Below are 21,482 nucleotides of genomic sequence, written 5' to 3' on the forward strand. Positions count from 1 at the left end.
TTATGTGCTCTGCAGTGTTAATATTTTGGGTGGGGTTAAATCCTGTTTACTTTGGACATTTGAGAGTGTTAATGTTATGGGTTGAGGAAGAGATTTTTAACTGTGGGTTAGGGATGCGTTGTCTATCATTCATATTTTAATGGACTCTATACACTTTTTATCCTTAGATGTTGTGCTTTAAAACCTCCTTTTACAAAATATGGGACTGTCACACAGCACGAAGGAATGAGTCATGTATTTCACACAAATTTTTAGGATGTAACGTGTGCTGTGGATAGCCAGTGAGGGATAGGGGCTTTTAAGTGTTTTTTATTTTTATTTTATTTTTTAACTAATATATATTGTACTTACAGTATAGTTCAACAAACCACTGGTTTAAATAAACTTAATTTTCCTACTACTTCATCTGAGATGCGAGAGACAGGACTGTGGCCACTTGAACTCCTCTTAAGGGGCAAAAGAGTGTTTGGAAAAAATAAAGTAACCAAGTGAGAATTATTATTCTCACTTCTGTAGTCCAATACAACTATGAGATATAGACATCCCTCTGCTTTACATTTCCTGAACTGAGTTCCGTAAATAAAGTTAGTCATCTTTGTAAACTGGACCTATGTTATTTGTCAGATTAAAAATCAAGTACTCAAATCTCCCTTCTGCCAAATAGAAGTTGATGTCTTGCTGATAGACTTCTGGTCAATTTTAGATTATGTTAGATTGAGGTTTTCCTACTTGGTCAAATTCACTTCAATTCCACAGAGCCCTGAGAAGTGCTAACAGTTGTGGGAAAGTCCAATGGATCAGAGATATCCCAGGGTGAGAACACAAGTATGGGTGCACAAGTGCACCCTTCGGTGAGCCCGTAGTGGACAGATCCTCTTTTGGTCTTCTGAAATCATAGTCTAGAAGGGGTTTGTCCGCTCAACCCACCATCTCGCCACAGGATCTGGTTGGCGGAGGAAGATTACAGGATTTTGGGGTGCAGCTTCTGCACAAAGCCAACTGGCCTCTCCATGTAAATTAACACTGGTGCTCAGAGGCAGATGGTGCCTCTTTGTCTTGTTTAATGTTCATAAGTGTTTCAAATATTTGTGACCATTATAAATACATTTTTGCCACAGTGATGGCGAATACTGCATAAGTGCACAGATATTTCTTGGACACTAGCAATACACCTTCTGTTATTGTTTTGCAGACTGCTAACATTTATGTTTTTGCGTTGTGATTGCAAGATAGAAGATGGATCCTGCCCCCAAAAGAGTACTAAGGCCTGCTTATCCTTCATTTTCTCTTCCTCTTTCTAATACCTTTTTGAAGGGAATAAACTTAGTTTTCCTCAGCGTAGACACCTTTAGCTTACGTTGGTCTTAGTATGGCCAACACATACAGACAGTGGACACCACAATGCAATTTTCAGTGAAGGGAAAAAGTGCCTTTCTCAGCAGCCCCTAAAAATAGAGAAAGTCTGCTCCAACTTGGTTGATTGGATATATGAACCGTGTGAAATTCCCAGGCACTGCGTGGCAGAGTCTGGTTATGCTGCCCCAAGCCCCCCCCAACCCCCACCCCTACCAAGTACCAGGATGAGGAAATATAAAGGCGGAGCTTGTCTCCAGCAGATAAGATATCTTCTTAGGTACAGACATGCATGGGCCCCATAGCTGTTGGTACTTTCAGGACATAAGAGTGCAGTCTGTTTCTTTTGGTTGGGAAAAAGCTTAAACGCTAGACTGAAGCTCTTTCGACTGGCTTTGCTGCTGCTTCGAACCATCCCTTGTGGAAACCCTCAGCTTAAGGACCAAAAGAAGCTGGCAAAGCAATTTTGACCCCATTCTACCCCTTACCAGAGACTGGAAGAGGACTGCTTCAAGAAACTGCTTCTGGAAGTACAGGTGAACTGGGTTGTCAATCAGGATGTCAAGCACACCCCCTCCTATGACCATTTTCTGTTAATGTGGTCAGAAGAGGACAAGCAATATGGAAGCTGGGTGACCGGCTGCGATACCTCATCTGCATCTGGTATCTGCTTGTGAATGGACTCTGTGGGGGTGTGCAGCCTAAAGCTCTCCAGAGGGGAGCACTGTCAGGTTAACAAAATTTGAGACCAAACAGCTTCACTGTGCCTAACAACAACAGCTAGATACGTCTGAATGGGATATCTGCTTTGTCTGGGAGACACACCTACTCCTCGGAGGCTGGTACAGCCTCAAATCCACTTGGTTTCCTGGGTAATAGTTTTTTTTAATTGGGCCCGCTAAAAAGGAGGGAGCGGGTGTTCTGATGTCCCGCAGGCTACTGGTGGTGGTTAGGGCCAGGGTAATGAAGCAGAAGGGAAAGCTATTGGCCTTCCAGATGCATCTGTGGAAGGAGTTGTCACGTTCCAACTGAGAAATTGACTGGGTCAGGAAGTGTGTTTAACAGTGACTTTATTCATCTTGACGAACACCACCATGGTGAACTCCAGCTCCAGGCATCTGTCGGAAAAATCAACTGACTCGCGTGGAACCTTCACAGGTGTCCGTCTAACACAAACACATTCTGCCCACGAGCAAATAATACAAAAACCATGCACTCGGTAGACATAACACATCTTCCGCCTTATACATAACCACATAAAGTTGTGTCCTCAGAACAAACATGCTAACTCCCATACTAACACTACTAATGCAAAACCTGTGGAAAGAAATGAAATAAAATACATAATCAATACCAGACTATGGAGAACATAACTTTCTTCTGCAAAACCAGTGAAAAAAATGAAACTAATCCAACACATTTATATACTTTGGTGGACGTATCCTTCTATTCTCACCTGCAGGCACCAAAACTTCACCCTCAGCATCTGCCTGAAGACTTTCAATCTCAATAACCCTACTCCCATTACTCATGTCACCTGAACCTGAGAGCGATGGTGAAGGTTCCTCCATTTGCATTTCTCTAGTATCTTCATGGACACTTTGCTCAACAAACCACCATCCCAGAGCAGGAGAATCTAGCTTGTCTTAATGTTTAACCACCAACTCATCATCCACCAATACCACAGTTCTCTTGCGCAACCATTTTCTACTAGGACAGAATGTTTAGAAACCTTGATGATTTGTGTTTTAAGAAAGAATTTGGAGATGCTCTTCTTGGTACCCATGGGTCTTTTAATCTTGACAACATCCCCCACCTGAAAATGTACTTCTTTCACTTTCTTATCTTTGTCATATCTCACTTTGGCTTTCCGCTGGGGCTTTCCACCTTGTCGCGCACTTGTTCTAAATCAGGTAACCTGTTAGAACACTTGGTGCTTTCCAAAACCCATCTGGGGCTCAACTTTCAAGAATCATGTCTACCTTTTAATACCTTAGTGAGAGAATGTGGGGTATTGTGTTAACTCCAAATGTTCTCTTGGACAGTATCTAAAACATTCACACCTGCTGTAATAGCCAATTGAATTGTTTCTTTCAACATTCTGTTCACTCTTTCTACCAGGTCATTCCCTTGTGTGCTATACAGAGCTACTGTTAGGTGTTTAACATCAAACAATTTCAAGAATGAGTGCATGATTTATGACTTAAACTGGACACCATTGTCCGTTACAAGAGTATGGGGAACTACTTCCCGACAAAATATTTCCTTCAAAAACTTCACAACGGCTGATGTATATGGTTCAGGAAGACATTTGCACTCTACTCACTTTGAATAATAATCCAGTAATACCAAAGCATATCTCATCCCTGCCTGCAGATTGTACATAGGACCAATAAAACCAATCCCTAACTTTTCCCATGGACCATTGGGAAATTTTCCAAGATGAAGAGGGGTGTTGCGCATACTGTTTATCTGCTTCACAACAAGTTACACACATACCTATATACATTTCAATGTCAGCATCCATGCCTAGCCACCAATAATACATACATAGGCGCTTATTAGTTCCTGTCATACCAAGATGTCCTTGATGGGCTAGAGCAATTAATCTATATGTCAATACTTAGAATTTCAATCACTAGTATAGCAATTTCCTTTTTTTGCCACCTTTCTGCAGATCTACATACTGGGGATGGAGGAAGCAGTAAGCAACAGTTCCACGGCTGGAATGCCTTTGAGTCTGCAAACCTACTAACTTGCATGTTTTAAGGATTTTCACCAGCTTTTCTCTAATCTTTTCCCATTATGAGAAAAGGTTGAAAATTTACTCCTGACAATGGCAGAAGTAGAAGTCCTTCCAGGGTTGGAGGGAAAGTGAACTTGTAAACGCTCAATAGATTTTCACATGACCAAATCTACACATGCATATTTGCTCGTGTTAAAATACAGTTCACAAATATTTTCTAGGAATATGATTTCCTGGTCAACTTCTGTAAGTTCTTGTGAATTAATGAAAGCCACTAATTCAGACATATACAAATATACCATGGGTGCACTTCTGTGACTTTCTTTAAGAATTGGGTTCGAAATTAGGTCTGGAATTAACAATGACATTTTGTTTTTATTAAACTTCTATATCTCTCTCTATCGGCTGGCTTTACTGTGAGAGATTGCAATGTGTGCTTTTTGAGACCAAAATCTTTTTTTTTTTTGCCAGCGTTTGTTACACTGGTGAGGGCCAGGCAGCTCCAACAACAATAAAGTGTTGCAAAAGCCATGTCAAAAGAAGACAAGCATTGACGAAACCAAAAGACTCAAAAAATGTTGTATTTTTTGGCTTTGCCTGTGCTTGTTTATTTTCATGCTTCCCATAATCTTGTTGAAAATGGTTACACTGATTTTCCATTAGGAATATTTTTGGGAAATACTAGCATGCATCAACACATTTTACTAAATGATGCTTCAAAGCAATAGCACCTAAAATGTCATAGTGGTAAACCGTTTTGTTCCTACTTGCATTCTTTCCGAACATTTTATTTTGAAAGCAAAGAATAATTACTCTTGCTTACAAGCTTCTGCAAATATTTGCATCTAATCAAAGCATTGTGGGAGCATTATACTTAGCCTCATATTGTTTTTTTTTTTTTTTTTTTTTTTTTACTGGAACCACTGTCAGTAATGCAGTGTGACTTAAAATGTGTATTTACAGTGCTCACCCTAACAATGAAGGCTTTCCATAAATGAACCATATATACAGTTTCGAACAGCATTAACATATGGACATACACGTTACCTCAACTGCAGACAGTTTCCTTCCCTGTACACTGACAGCCAAAGGGTTTCTACGGTGACTATGCATGTTATATCATCTCTGAAAGCTTGCAACATAGGTGCCCTTACAATAAGATCTTTCAAGTTCTTGAATGCTGATGCTTCAGATTCCTCCCAAACAAATTGTTCACCCTTCTGCAACAATTTTCTAAGGGACTCCATCTAGAGTGCAAAATTGTCAATAAATCTTGAATAATATTCACAGAGTCCTAGAAACGACCTAACTTGATCCTTGTTCTCAGGTCTAGGACAATTCAGAATGTCATCTACCAAATCTGCCAATTCCAGTCGACAGTATGCCGCTCTTAAGTGTATGCACGAAAATACCTTGGTATCCCCTAGCTGTGCTAACATTTCCTGTATTTTAGGTAATGGGAAACATTTAATTAGAATGTTCTTGTTGAGTGCCCTCAAATCAACACAGTCTGATGTCTCCAGTTTTTTTTTTTTTTTTTTAGTGACAACGATCAATTAAATCCATTGTGAGGAGTCGATAGGTTTGATAACGTTCTCTGTGCACAATTTTTCCAAATGCTGCTGTAGATTGTTACGGACGCTAAAGGGTACATTGCGCACTTTCTGAATCACAGGTATAGCATCTTTTTTAGTATAATTTTATGTTTGTAGTCTCGCACTGTGCCCAAGTGATCCTCAAATAGGGATGCACGTTTACTCAGTAAGTGCTGAAAAGCTCCTTCTGGTGTAGGTACAAGTGAAATGGGACACAACGTGCCTGGTCTTAAAATCATACCAAATTTGCCTTGGTCTTTCCAGCATAGAATATTGTCACCTCTCTTCGCTAAATACACTTCCTCAGATATGGATATATCTATATAACGTATAGTGTCATTAAAGTAACCCAGCATGTCTATGCCGTGTCTACCAAATACAATTGTGCGGACGTCAGGTGGTGACAACTAAACGGAATTCCAATTCTTGTAATATAATTCACCAGTTATAAATGTGATAGTCGCATCTGGTTGCTTCAGATAGGTGATCAAAAATACGTTGGCCTTCCGCTCCCAGGCAATTGTAAAGAAGTGCTAATTTTCTTGTTGGTTCAAATTTTGAGCCATCAACTGCTATTAAATAACTTTCAAATCCCTTGAACCATTGTTTCCATTTTGTTTTTAGTAGTCCTGTCTCTGCTAGAAAAAGTGTAGGACAATTTATAGTTTGCATGGTGAAGATAAGAAGCGGTTTGAAAAAAACAGGCAAATATGAGGGCAAAATAAACACATTTTTTCAAAAGTATCCCAGAAGAAGATTGGTGTCCTATGCTTCCCCCTTTTTTACAGCAGTACCCACAAAAGAAGGTTGGTGTTCTCTGCTTCCTCGTGTAGTAGCCAATGAGACGGAGTTTCCTATGCATCACCTTTCCATAAACTACTGGGCTGATACCAGAGAGGAAACTCAAGTTTGCAGTACGATCGTGATTGGCAGGGTGGACCGACAGAATAACACCTGAAGAAAATGTGGGTAAGCTTGCACAAGCAGGTCTAACGTCAAAATGAGGGTCAGAGATAAAGGAAACTATAAATTAACTACAGCTGCCGCTTGCGTAGCAGAGTGAATGTCGTAATATTAAAACCTTGCAGAAAAGAAGAAAAAGTTCTGCCAACCGTAAAGGGTGCTGTTTGAAGGCCCAAGCTTGTTGCCAAAATATGTCACGTTGCAACAGACAAACCGACTGGTCAGGAAGTATGTTTAACGGTGACTTTATTCATCTTGACAAACACCACCACGGCGAACCCCCCCACTCCGGCTCCAGGCATCTGTCGGAAAATCAACGGACTCGTCTGGAACCTTCACAGGGGTCCGCCTACTACTAAACATTTTCTGCACACATGCAGGTAATACAAAAACCTCGCGCTCACACTAGACATAACAGGAGTACTTCATAGTGGCAAACATATGGACCAAACAAGGGAGTCTTCGAAACGCAATTATCGATTTTGAAACTAATAAACTGTTTAATCAGCCAGGCATCACCCAGTTCTTAGATGAAAACGAAACACGGGAGAGCAATCGGAGTACATTATAGGATACACTAAAGATAGTCATTAGGGGTCAGTTAACAGCCATTTAACCCAATGACAATGCTAGAAGGAAGAAAGGAGTAGGGGTGGTCTAGAAAACACAGTAAAGGAACTAGAAGCGATCCACAAACGAACGGAGGCTTATAAAGTTCTGCAGGCATTAGGGGCCGCACAAGTCCAACAGCGGATACTTGACATTGACGGGGCAGAATACGCCCTGCTCAAAAACAAGCACTTTATAGGCAGCGACATAGGCAGCGACAAAAGCAGCAAACTACCAGCCTGCCTGGTGAAAATAAATAAGGTGAGGGTGGAACGCTTGACTGATAAACAGGGAAATATCATTAAGAGGGGACAAGTGGATTGTGGCAGAATGCAGAACTTTGAAAAACCGTTTAATCCACACAGGGGCTGCCCACCACCAACATCTCTACCTATCCAGCATAGACTAGCTTACCCACACGGACCACCTAGCAAGCTGATCTGGTCAAGCCCATTGCACTGCTAGAGCTGTTTTTTTCCAATTGCTACATTAAAACTGAACAAAGCTTCAGCACTAATGAGAGACCTGTATGAGTTTTGTGCTTTGCAAGAAATTCTGCCTGTGCGCAACATGTGGTTATACAAAGACCCAGAGCTGACATCACAGGTATCGCCATCGGTTGGAAACTCACACAATTAGCATGGACAGAGACTATGTAATCTTCCTATCACAGACACTGTTCGCTCCCTTTCAGCTACAGTGGAGGAGAAACACCGTTTCGGGGAGGTTTACAGCTTTAAATTAAATTTGCAGAAGTCGGAGATCCTTAGCCTCGCAATCCCACCACAATAACAAGATGTGTACTGTTCCTTGTTCCGAATAATCTGTGTGCCTAAACAAACTCTCTATTTGGAAAAACAGTTGGTTAATGCATTACCTGTGACATCAACAAATTATTGGGCTCTTCAGCAACAGATCTGAGGGGAGCTACAGGTTTGGTCGGGACACTAGCTCAACTGGCTGAGCAGAATCACAGCTGTGAAAATTACCACCTTCCTCAAGATTATATTCAGGTCCCTTGCACTGCAAAAAATCCCAAACATCCTGAAAGCATCACAATGAGAACTAAATACAGTAGTATGGGGGAGGAAGTTTGTAAGACCCAATGTCTCTCAAACTCTCCTACAGACAACAACAGGAGGGAGGGCTGGGCGTACCCAAACGACCAGGTTTAGATATCTGGTGGAGTTCAGTATAGGTATGTCAGAAAAGCTCTTGTGTTTCATAGATCAGACAATAGCCAGCACTCACATACAGGGAGTGCAGAATTATTAGGCAAATGAGTATTTTGACCACATCATCCTCTTTATGCATGTTGTCTTACTCCAAGCTGTATAGGCTCGAAAGCCTACTACCAATTAAGCATATTAGGTGATGTGCATCTCTGTAATGAGAAGGGGTGTGGTCTAATGACATCAACACCCTATATCAGGTGTGCATAATTATTAGGCAACTTCCTTTCCTTTGGCAAAATGGGTCAAAAGAAGGACTTGACAGGCTCAGTAAAGTCAAAAATAGTGAGATATCTTGCAGAGGGATGCAGCACTCTTAAAATTGCAAAGCTTCTGAAGCGTGATCATTGAACAATCAAGCGTTTCATTCAAAATAGTCAACAGGGTCGCAAGAAGCGTGTGGAAAAACCAAGGCGCAAAATAACTGCCCATGAACTGAGAAAAGTCAAGCGTGCAGCTGCCACGATGCCACTTGCCACCAGTTTGGCCATATTTCAGAGCTGCAACATCACTGGAGTGCCCAAAAGCACAAGGTGTGCAATACTCAGAGACATGGCCAAGGTAAGAAAGGCTGAAAGACGACCACCACTGAACAAGACACACAAGCTGAAACGTCAAGACTGGGCCAAGAAATATCTCAAGACTGATTTTTCTAAGGTTTTATGGACTGATGAAATGAGAGTGAGTCTTGATGGGCCAGATGGATGGGCCCGTGGCTGGATTGGTAAAGGGCAGAGAGCTCCAGTCCGACTCAGACGCCAGCAAGGTGGAGGTGGAGTAGTGGTTTGGGCTGGTATCATCAAAGATGAGCTTGTGGGGCCTTTTCGGGTTGAGGATGGAGTCAAGCTCAACTCCCAGTCCTACTGCCAGTTCCTGGAAGACACCTTCTTCAAGCAGTGGTACAGGAAGAAGTCTGCATCCTTCAAGAAAAACATGATTTTCATGCAGGACAATGCTCCATCACACGCGTCCAAGTACTCCACAGCGTGGCTGGCAAGAAAGGGTATAAAAGAAGGACATCTAATGACATGGCCTCCTTGTTCACCTAATCTGAACCCCATTGAGAACCTGTGGTCCATCATCAAATGTGAGATTTACAAGGAGGGAAAACAGTACACCTCTCTGAACAGTGTCTGGGAGGCTGTGGTTGCTGCTGCACGCAATGTTGATGGTGAACAGATCAAAACACTGACAGAATCCATGGATGGCAGGCTTTTGAGTGTCCTTGCAAAGAAAGGTGGCTATATTGGTCACTGATTTGTTTTTGTTTTGTTTTTGAATGTCAGAAATGTATATTTGAGAATGTTGAGATGTTATATTGGTTTCACTGGTAATAATAAATAATTGAAATGGGTATATATATTTTTTTGTTAAGTTGCCTAATAATTATGCACAGTGATAGTCACCTGCACACACAGATATCCCCCTAACATAGCTAAAACTAAAAACAAACTAAAAACTACTTCCAAAAATATTCAGCTTTGATATTAATGAGTTTTTTGGGTTCATTGAGAACATGGTTGTTGTTCAATAATAAAATTAATCCTCAAAAATACAACTTGCCTAATAATTCTGCACTCCCTGTATAGAAGGTTTCCTGGATGTACAATAGCCACAGAGCCTGGTCATTAGATCTACATTAGCAGTATGGGACACACTGGCCGAGGAAACTGGGCCTCACAATGGTCCTCACTCCCCTCATACCAATAATTTCCAATTTAGAATTCACTCTGGCACCAACTAGGGAGCAATTTAAGGAGTGGCAAACTGGAAGTGCGCAGGAGACATGTTTAACCCCTTTGCTGCCAGGCCTTTTCCCCCTCAGGTGCCAGGACTTTTTTGGCTATTTGGGGCAGTTCTGACTTAGGCACTCATAACTTTTTGTCCACATAAGCTACCCACACCAAATTTGAGTACTTTTCCCCCCCCCCAACATCCTAGGGATTCTAGATGTACCCAGAGTTTGTGGGTTCCCCTGGAGGAGACCAAGAAATTAGTCAAAACACAGCAAAACAATTGTCTTTTAAAAAAACAAAATGGGGAAAAGGGGCTGCAGAAAAAGGTTTGTGGTTTTTTCCCTGAAAATGGCATCAACAAAAGGTTTGCAGTGCTAAAATCACCATTTGCTCAGCTTTCAGGAACAGGCAGACTTGAATCAGAAAACCACATTAATCAACACAATTTTGGCATTTTATTGGGCCATACCTCATTTTTACAATTTTTTTGTGCTTTTTGCTTGCTTCCTGTTAGTGACAGAAATGGGTGCGAAATCAATGCTGGATCCCAAAAAGCTAACCATTTCTGAAAAGTAGACAAAATTCTGAATTTAGCATGGGGTCATTGTGTAGATCCTACAAGGTTTTCCTACAGAAAATAACAGCTGAAATAAACAAATCTTGAAATTGAGGTAATAAAACAGCCATTTTTCTCCATGTTTTACTCTAACTTTTTCCTGCGATGTCAGATTTTTGGAAGCAATATACTGTTACATCTGCTGGACTCTTCTGGTTGCGGGGATGTATAGGGCTTGTGGGCACATTAAGAACCCTAGGAACCCAGAGCCAATAAAGGAGCTGCACCTTGCAATGGGTTTTTATTGTATACCGGGTATACAGCAATTCATTTGGTGAAATATGAAGAGTGAAAAATAGGTATCAAGGAAATCTTTGTATTTCCAAAATGGGCACAAGATAAGGTGTTGAGAAGCAATAGTTACTTACACAACTCTGAATTGTGGGGTCCCGATACTAGCATGTGAATTACAGGACATTTCTCAAATAGATGTCTTTTTTTTTTTTTTTTTTTACACACTGTCTTATATTTGGAAGGAAAAAATGTAGAGAAAGACAAGGAGCAATAACACTTGTTCTTCTATTATGTGTTCCCCCAAGTCTCCCAATTAAAATGGTACCTCACTTGTGTGGGGAGGTCTAGTGCCCGCGACAGAAAACGCAACATGGACACATCACATTTTTACATTGAAATCTGATGTGTTTTTTTGCAAAGTGCCTAGCTGTGGATTTTGGCCTCTAGCTCAGCTGGCACCTAGGAAAACCTACCAAACCTCTGCATTTTTTAAAACTAGACACCTAGGGGAATCCAGGATGGGGTAACTTGTGGAGCTCTCACCATGTTCTGTTACCCAGAATTCTTTGCAAACCTCAAAATTTGGGCAAAAAAACACTTTCCTCACATTTCGGTGCTAGAAAGTTCTGGAATCTGAAAGGAATCACAAATTTCCTTCCACCCAAAACCCCCCCCAAGTCTCCCGATAAAAATGGTACTTCACTTGTGTGGGTAGGCTTAGTGCCCGCAGCAGAAAACGCCTCAAAACGCAAGATAGACACATCACATTTTTACATTGACAACTGACGTGTTTTTTGGAAAGTGCCTAGCTATGGATTTTGGCCTCTAGCTTATCCTGCACCAGCTAGCAAACCTGGACATTTCTAAAAACTAGACACCTAGGGGAACCCAGGATAGGGTAACTTGTGGTGCTCACACCAGGTTCTGTTACCCAGAATCCTTTGCAAACCTCAAAATGTTGCACACACAAAAAAAAAAACCTTTTACTCACATTTCGGTGCTGCAAAGTTCTGGAATCTGAGGGGAGCCACAAACTTCCTTCTACCCAGCGTCCCCCCAGGTCTTCAGCTAAAAATGGAACCTCACTTGTGAGGGTAGGCCTAATGCCCGTGACAGGAAATGCCCCAAAGCACTATTAAAATGATCAAATACAAAACTACCTGTTTTTGTATGGGGTGGGCGGAACTGCGTTTTTGGTCCTGGCTCAGCAGCCATCTAGGGAAACCTACCTAACCCAAACATTTCTGAAAACTAGACACCCGAGGGAGTCAAGGGAGGTGTGACTTGCGTGGGCCCCCCAGTGTTTACCCAGAATCCTCTGCAAACCTCAAATTTAGCTTAAAGAAACAATTGACATTTTCCCCACATTTCTGTGAGGGACCACCCCACCGGGACAATTTCCTACCACCCAGCATTTCCCTCAGTGTCCCGGTAAAATGATACCTCACTTGTGTAGGTGGGCCAAGTGCCTGTGACAGGGAAGAACCAAAAAAATGTTGAAAATGAGGGGGAACCAAAACGAGTCCAAGAAGCCAGTTCGAAAAAAAAGTTTAGGCTGACAAGTGGGGCTACATTTTGATCCGTATAGATGTGATAATGCTGGGTGCTAGGAATTTTGTGGATTCCTGCAAATTCCGGAATGTTTCAGCACAAAAATGTGGGAAACGTGTGATTTCAAGCAAAGTTGGGAGGTTTGCAGGGCATTGGGGGTAAGAAAATAGTGCTAGGTACATGTGAAGAACTCCGCCCTGGACTCACCCAGATGTTTACTTTTCAGATGTGTCTAGAACTCGTAGATTTTCCTAGATGGCAACGTCCCAAAGTCCAAAAAGTTCAGTCCTCACCATTCCTAGTGGAACGATTTTGAGAGTTAGACAAGCTCTCATTGCCCAAATGTAAAACCAAGACCCAAAATAATCAAATGTACTCTTGCTTGCTGTGGGATAAGATGTTTTAGTGTGCAGGGGGAGAGCTGAAAGACTGTTACCCCCTTCAGTTGGGGTGGGGGGGGGGGGGGGGGGGAACCATGTCTATACTGGTTGGTAGCCACCAACCCACTATTTTTTTTTTTTTTATTCCCTGGCATCTAGTAAGCTTTCTGCCTCCCTGCTCCCCCACCCACCCCCCAGGGAGTGGATCAGGGCTAATTGCCCCATCTGCACACCGGTGGGCAGAACAACTTTGTCCCCATTATATATATACCCTCACCCTCTTTATTTGAAAAAAAATCTTCCCTGGTCTCTGGTGGGCTTTCTGCCCCCCTTGGAGGGAGATCGGCCTTAAACAAATAGGCCCATCTGCCCCCAAGGGGGGCAGAAATAGCCAACAGTAATGTGCCCCCATGGGGAGCGACCCTTACCAAAGGGGCTGTACCCCCAAACAAAACACACACATACCAATTCCTGGTGCCTAAGTGGTTTCTGCCACCCCCTCGGAGGCAGATCGGCCTAATAGAAATAGGCCTATCTTCCCCCAGTGGGGGCAGAAATGGCAGTGGCGGGGAAGCAATACCCCTTCCATCCCTGACGGGGATTGTGTGCGCTGAGAACCGTGGCCGAGGACTAAACCACCTCACTCCAGGCACCCTGAAGGGTTTAAGGGGGGGGAGAGAGTTCATACTCTTTGACCAATTAAAGAAAGATTACGAGTTCTCCAAGCAGACAGTTTACGCTACTTGCACATCAGGCACTGAGCATCCAACAAGTTAATAAAGATACAGCTAGTAGACCGTTTAAGTCATTTGAAATATGGATTCTGTCCAAAACTGCTGACGGACATCTACTCTGTGAAATGTATGATATCCTGTCCACAGCTACAAAGTGCACTAAGTACTCAGGTCAGATGATGTGAAAGAGAAAGTTGGGCCGGACTTTCATGGCCAAAGAACAGGATAATGTGTTTCACATGGAATGTACAACTACAAATTCTGCAGGAGGAAGGCAAATCATGATGAAAATAGTGATATACTGCTACTACAAAACGGTACCCCCAGAGTTCAGAGAGATGCTGGAAAGGATGTAGTGGAGCTGGAATGTTGATTAACCCCCCTTTTACAGTCACAAATGGACATACTAGTGGGGAAAGGTTGTAGGCAATATAGACGGAACAGCAGAGGTGGAGATGCCGCAATTGTAGATACTCTGTGATTGGCTGCCAATGCAGGGCCCGTGATCCCTTGTGATTGCCTGCCAATGCATGGACTGAGGGCTGCAAGGCAGAGCAGATCTCCGTTCTTGCATTTGATCTGCAAAACAGGACATTTTTTTAAAAGTCTGAGTCGATTAACAACACAGGTGTTAGTTCTGAGAAAATAAAAAACAGTTTACCATTTTGGAAGATTTTAGAGGGGGGGGAGCAGGCAGTTGTCCACAGCTCTCCTCGAGGCTACTGGTGTGATTCAAGAGGTAGGTGTCCCAAGGAGACATTTCCCCTTGCTTATCAGTTACCACACCAAATCGGGGGTCGGTAACTAATCAACAGCCGCAATTATAGTCAAATACCACTGACACGTTCCGTTCAGAATCGTAAATAGGAGGGGGTGCCATTTCTCACCTCCTCTTATTTGGGATTCAGTAACGACTGCAAAAAGAACATTTACAGATCAAAAACAATTTTCTGACTTGTAAAAGGACCTTTGAACGTCAAGAAAAGCCAATTAAAGTAGCTACGCCCGATTTTGCCAATCACGGGGTTGGCGGCCACAAAAGGGCTCTGTACATATGCCTCTGTGCAAGTCAGAGCACTCCCAAAGAAACTGATAATGATTGTGGCAGTGAAACCTCTATTTTCTCCACTGAATGGGAGACCAACTACCAGGCTGGCCAAGTTCCTTGGCATGCATCAGGTCCAAGAGCAGTGGCTGGTAAAGAAGTAAACGAAGAAATTGAAGTTCTTTGCTCCTTGTGTGTGATTGGGACAATGAGGCAAATGATTAATTTAAGTCTGGGTACAGCAACTGCGTAGTGAACGGATCACCAATATAAAGAGAACAGGGGCAGGGTGAATCTGAGAAATCAAGTGTTCCATGACCAGTAGGAATAATTTTCCCACTGGCAGGCCAAGCACTGAGTGTGCACGCAGGCTGCACTCATCTTACTATCTGAAATGTTATTTTCTCAGTAGAATGCCTAAAGTTTAAGGTCCTCACTTAGTGGGTTTTTTTTGTAGGGGGTGGGGGTATAGTGCATTCGCCAAAAGGCGATAGATGACCTGTCCATCTTATTAAGAAAGTAATGGAATCTATACATTCTAAATAGAACGGAGTCAACATCAGCCAAACTCTGAACCAAGCCCTAAGCCGGTACCGCTCTAACTCCAATGAAGCATCCATCCACCTTTGCATTACTGTAACCACTTGCTACTTACAAAAAGCGCTGGTAAATTCAGACTCATGTCAGTCGCCCGGAGTGCTCTTCTAACGGATGTTATTTTTCTGTAAATAGTTGTATTTCCGGGTTATATAACAACCAATCCCAGGGTAGAACACATGGCGAGCGTCATCAGGGAGTGGGCGGTATTTCTAGTATGGAAGGTGGCCTACGATGGGCGGATTGGGGTAACGCCTCCTCCCTTCCAGCTAATCCTACTGCGCTATACGGAAGTGCTGGTTGGTGCGGAGTTGCAAGTGTCTTGGTTTGATTCCCTCCTCTTTACAATCGGCGGGTGCGGTTGTTCATTTAGACTCTAAAGGAACTATTCTTGACTTTTAACTGAGGCATGGCTCTTAGTGTCCCAGTAGGGTGACCAGACGTCCCGGATTTCCCCGGACAGTCCCGGTTTTTAGAGGACTGTCCCGACGCTTCTCTTCATTTTAAATAAATGTCCCGGTTTTTGGGACAAAGGTCAGATCATTACACAAATGTCCCGGTTTCTGGGACAACGTTCAGATTATCTAGGGAAGCATATTTCAAGTTATGCTTTCCTTTAACAGACGCCTACAAAGTATGTAATAATTAAAGTAATGAATCTGTTACTGTCAGGCAACACAGTCCCCTGTCTGCTCCCAGCAGAGAGATGGAGTGGGGAGCAGAGAGAAGTGGGTTGGGGCTGGTTGGGCTGCAGGGTGGGAGGCCGAGCCATAGCTAATTTTATATGTGTAGTCTTGTAAATGTGTGTGTGTATATATATATATATATATATGTGTGTAAACACACATGTATAGGCACACATTCACAAAGCTACGCAAAAAAACGGGGCAGGCCAGATATAAAAGTGAGTGTAAAGTCGTTAGTCCTTCTTTTATGTCTGACATGTCCCAGTTTTTGCGCCTCAAAATCTAGTCAAACTACAGTGGGGCCAAGCCAAATTGCTGATGCCTACTGTTCTGGTTAGGATGAAGGGAGGGGATCAGAGCTGAGTAGGCTTCCTGGTGGCGTCAGAGTAATGATTACAGTAGACGCTGTTACGGTCTGTTTATTTATGGACAGCTGGGTAAACCAAACCTTTTGGTCTTGCCGGCGCTGAGCAGTGGCAATTTCAACAAGCATTGGCAATGCAACAGGTCTCCCATTTCTCCGAGTTAGAGCTATTAGCAGTTGTAAACTCGCAACCGGACTTTTCTTGCCACATTAAATGGGAAAAAAGAGCGCAATTGCGCTGCTACAGTTCACTCGTGAAACCTATCGGCAAAAGTGCAATTATCTACTTAAGCGGCAAAAGTGCAATTAACTATGTAACATAGTCAATGTCATGCAAAGCGCTCGACTTCTGCCAAGCAAGATCGTGCTGCGAAAAAAGATTAAAAAGTAGCCCACAAACCGGATGGAAAACAGTGCGCCTTGTATATTTTCAGTATTTGGTCGCTGCACTTGAGGGGGGCTAACCACTGGAAAAGGCATGACGTATGCATGCCTTCCACTAATGAAAGCAAGCTCACGAACCAATGAAAGACACTGATGTGACATGGACGGGGCTCTGAGCCCTTTTCTAACTACTAAAGCGTCTCGCAAGCGGTACGGATGCGCAAGCGCAGGCTCAACCCTAAAAAGCGGGCCTAGCAATACCAACTGATGGACAGGATTAGCAAATTTGCCTCATGCTCTGTGATTGACACGTATCACCTGTCAGTCCAACTTCCACCTGCGTCACAACACGAGCAAATTAAATTAAAATGGAATAAGAAGGGCCCAGGATGTTTTTTAAGGCATCATGGACGCCCATGCCTCCTTTCGCTGCTTGATTCGAGCATCCTGGCTCTAGTAACTCTGGAGTCTCTTGAAGCTGCCCAGCTTGATGTCCTGACCTTTGTTGCTTGATAAAACTTCCATGGTCAGACGACGCACGTAGGTGAGCTACGAATGGCACTTGGTCGCAACTGGCCTACTTTTAAGTAATGATTCAAGACCAAGCATTTCCCCTTTTGTCACACTTTTTGCCTCCTACTCAATACCTTGTATAGGCGGATCACTTTTTTTTTAGTTGCAGAGACACTATTCCGAGATGGATGCATATATCTATCTTGTAGGTAACCACTCCCAGGGTCACAGTAGTCAGTAAACAAATACAGTAGCAGTTTAACCTCTGCGGTGATGTGGAGCCCTGCTGACGTAAATGGTAAACTGCACCAACTTTAAGTTAAAGAAAACATGTTATGCAAGGCATGGGCTTAGATTTATCAATTTACGTGGCATGGAGAAGACGTGTGGGCATTCATTGGCAACATGTCATGTTCATTCATTCATTGACTGGCACTACCATTGCTCAAAGGCGGATAAGTATGCTTTGAGAGTGCCATGTGCCCCACCACACACACATAGAAGAGATGGGTGGCTTGCCTTCAACACACTGACCCACTATGCCATTTATTCCATTACATAAGATGTTAAGGAAATATCAGGATTTAAAGTGCTCGAGCTGGGTAAGCTTCCCCTTGGGAGCTGCCTTATCTGCTGCGTGCATGTATCCACGTCCCCCAGTGGCGATGTGTACTGTTTACCTCCTGTGGTCAGGATTAGAATGTACGTCCAAATTGTGCATCATGTTTGAATTTGACAAACTGTCTTCAGAATTAACGAAAGCGTATTTCTTTAACACAGAGTGTTTTCCCTTAGTGTATCACATTATATCCCAGCATTGAGAGACTTATTAAAAGTGAGTTTCTAAGCATGCACTGACATTCTTGCCCCGCTCTGATGACAATGGTATTAGTGAACTAAGATGCATGTCAGTGCATCCTATATTTGGCATCAGTAATTGCACATGTGTAGGAAAGTGCCCTTTTTGACATGGTCACCCCCACTTTTAGTTACTGGTACTCAGGTTTTTTTGACTGAAGGTGCACTGGGTTCCTGCTAAGCAGATCCCCAGTGCCAGTGGTCTTTCCCTAAAACAAGGTAACCTTATCTAATTGTGTACAATTGGAACACACTTTAGTATCCCTGTAAGTTCCTAGTAAATGGTACCCCTAGTACCAAGGGCATGGGTATTAAAGAGATTCTCTAAGGGCTACAGCATGCATATTGCCACCCTTAGGGACTACCCCCTACAAATTGCATGTAGACTGTGTAACACGGTGCAAACCATGAGTGAAAACACAACATGGCACACTCCTTGTGTGCCATGCCAGAATCACTGCATATATGTAAGTCACCCCTACCACAGGTCTTAGAGCCCTAAGGCAGGTTGCATTGTATTTGATGTGAGGACACATCTCTATGAGCAGATATGCCCCTGTGATATTTTGTTTGATTACTAGATATCACAAGTCACAGGGAAGCCATCTTAAGGTGTGTACTGGGAATGGTCATTACGAGTTACCCAGCTACTTAATGGTTTCATTAAAACCTTTGGTGTTTGGGATCAACCACCTCGTCTTCATAAATCCATACTGCTGCCAGTATTGAATTTATTATGACCTGCACCCAGAGGGCACCTTAGAGGTGTTCCCTGAAAACCTTCTAGCCCCTTAGTGTGCTGGCTGACTGGTATCAACCAGCCTGTCACCACAGACACGTTTCTGACCCCCTTGAGGTGAAAGCCAGTGCTTCCAGAGGCCAGAAACAATGCCTGCTCTGGAGAAATGTGTTAACACCCCTCCAGCAGGATGGCTAGTGAATTTGCATAACAAGGCCAGGGACTTCAAAGTCCCTGCTGCCTACAATATGCAACCCTGGCATCCCCTAGACATGAGAGATGCCACTTCCTGCCCAGAGGCCCATTTGGCACCAGGACAGGTGGGGAATTAGCTATGCAAGTAGGCGTGTTGCACTGCCAAGCTAGTCACACTCCCATGGTGGTCTGCCTGATGTGCTCCACAAATGAATGGTTCCACTATCTTCTTTTTGGTGGAACTAGGAACTCAGTGGCAGGGTTATGCCCACTCCCCACAGGAAGTGGTCATGTAGGTGGTGTACTCACCCCGGGGTAAGTAGCACATTGGCTACTACCCTACACTCCCCTAAATGCTCCTTAATTGAGTATTCAGGTAGTCCCTGACACCAGGAACTTAGACTTGACTGACTAAAGAATACGAAGGACAAAGAAGACCCAACCAGCGCCAGAACTGTAGACGAGCTGAGGACTAATGGTGCCAAACCCTGCCTACCTGCTCCTGGCCCAACAATCGCAAGAACCCGACTCGTCCTACAGCTGTGCATCTTCCAAAAACCCTGGAGGGCTGCCAGCACTTCACCATCTATCCAGCATCTCCTTTGGAGTGGAGTAGCCACTTCCCTGCATCTGCAGGCATCGGCCGCACTTGCCCGGTACTATGGTTTGCTGGCCATTGTGCCCACTAAGGGGACAACTCGCCAGTACGAGGCCGTTGTGTGACCAGGAAACCAGCTCTGCTGCTTCTACCAAGCCTAGAGGCGCTTCCCTCTTTAGAAACCTCACAGCACCAATACCTGGTACACCAGAGAATTATCTGCAAACAAGGCTTATTGTGTGTCTAGTCCAGAAACCACCACTGCCCAAACCAACCTGCTTCGCTAGTGGCGATGGAATCAACAAGGCTGACCACAGGAGTGGCCCTGTTGTTTGTTTTTCTGCCCTCTCTGTAGGTCTGACCAAGAACTGTGAGCGCCTTCGATGCACAGGAACAGCCAACCAAAAACCTCTGCGCCCAAGCTCCATGGCCTAGGACCACAAACATCGACTGTGGCCTCTAGCTCCTAGAACCCTCGCAAACTGAGACCCCATTGGGAGTTCCCAGACTTATCCCTGAGTCCCCCTTTGCAGCCTGTTTCTACGTGACATGCCCCCCTTCATCACCAACTGTGCAGTGCGCAAGGCTACCAACCCTACCAGCACGTCTGCACCTAGACACTCCAGGGCAGGTAGACCTGAAATGCGGTGGCTCACTTGACTTTGTCCCTCTAGCACTGCAAGTCCAAAAGGGGACCCCTGGAATACGTTTGCAAATACCTTTATGCAGTACATGTTTCTTTCCCTACAGGAAAGCATTACAGCATAAACGGGCATTTGTGTGACATTTTTGCCTAGCTGTAAAAATTGATAACGATCAGTACTTACCTAAGTCTGAAGATTTTGGTGTCTAAAATAATATAAAAATCAATACTTTTTTCCTAAATTAGTCTCAAGTTTCTTCTTGAGCGTGTGTCTCATTTATTGATTGTGTGTTAAACAAATGTTTAACATTACCCTCTGATTAGCCTATACTGCTCACCTACACTACCACAGAAGAGAGCATTTAGGGTTATCACTTTAACCTCTGTAAGCCAATAAGGGTCATCTGTACTATCTGCATGGTGTACCCCTAAATTTGGTACACTGCATAGATAGCCAGCTTCCTACAAAATGGAGCAACATGAAATGCTTTTAAAACAGACACAAAAGCAGATTTTGTACAGTGCACCTTCTGATTTAGGCTGCACCGCTAATTGTGTATGCTTATTTAGGACTATTGCCCTGCCCCCTTGACTTTTCTAAAGCGTTTTATAGCTTTTAAATATGTTTACTCACCGTGTCCCCATTACTTCTACTGGAAGTTGCATTAGGCAAAATATGCAAAAAGGGTTTTGTATGAAAAACATCTCACAAATATTGCAGACTGCTTTGGGAGTCAAATCTGTCTTTAGACAGACCTATTGTCTCACCCGGCTGTAAAGCTCCCCTCTCTTGCTCTCTTACCTCATTTTAGTTTCTCTCCTGTACCATTCACATGAAAGGCTCACATACCCCTGTGGCTGTAGCGTAGAAGCTCCTTGGGAGCAGAGGAAGAGCATATGTAGGCCTTGACACTACTAATGTTTATAGAAGCACATTAGGCGCACATTTGCCACCTCAGAACCAAGGGTGCAATGCTGCCTTTGAAATCGTCTTCTGTTTCCATCCTAAACTGCAAGCTTGTGAGAGCTGCTGTGGAATTTGGCAATTTGTAGGTGAATTCTGTGTTTCCCTGTTAAATGTTGCAGTTATTCCGATGTGTTGCTCAAACAT

At 43.5% G+C, this 21,482-nt stretch overlaps 1 protein-coding gene across 8 annotated transcripts in view; it reads right to left on the minus strand.

Annotated features, from left to right (window-relative positions):
• The window catches only part of CCDC126 (coiled-coil domain containing 126), a 57,718-nt gene extending 42,148 nt beyond the window's left edge, over positions 1 to 15,570 (minus strand). Inside the window, exons 1-2 of one of the 8 annotated variants that reach the window (XM_069211520.1) lie at positions 15,450 to 15,533; positions 10,704 to 10,799 (exon numbers count right to left, since the gene is read on the minus strand). In XM_069211520.1, coding sequence (XP_069067621.1) covers positions 10,704 to 10,799; positions 15,450 to 15,476 — 123 coding nt within the window. In that variant the 5' untranslated portion in view covers positions 15,477 to 15,533. Of the gene's footprint in view, positions 1 to 10,703; positions 10,800 to 15,449 lie in introns of all 8 variants that reach the window. The other 7 variants (XM_069211528.1, XM_069211527.1, XM_069211524.1 and 4 more) reach the window with 7 other exon arrangements.
• Between the last annotated feature and the right edge of the window lie 5,912 nt (positions 15,571 to 21,482).

The sequence above is a fragment of the Pleurodeles waltl genome, chromosome 10 (genome assembly GCF_031143425.1).
Source record: "Pleurodeles waltl isolate 20211129_DDA chromosome 10, aPleWal1.hap1.20221129, whole genome shotgun sequence".
Taxonomy (NCBI): domain Eukaryota; kingdom Metazoa; phylum Chordata; class Amphibia; order Caudata; family Salamandridae; genus Pleurodeles; species Pleurodeles waltl.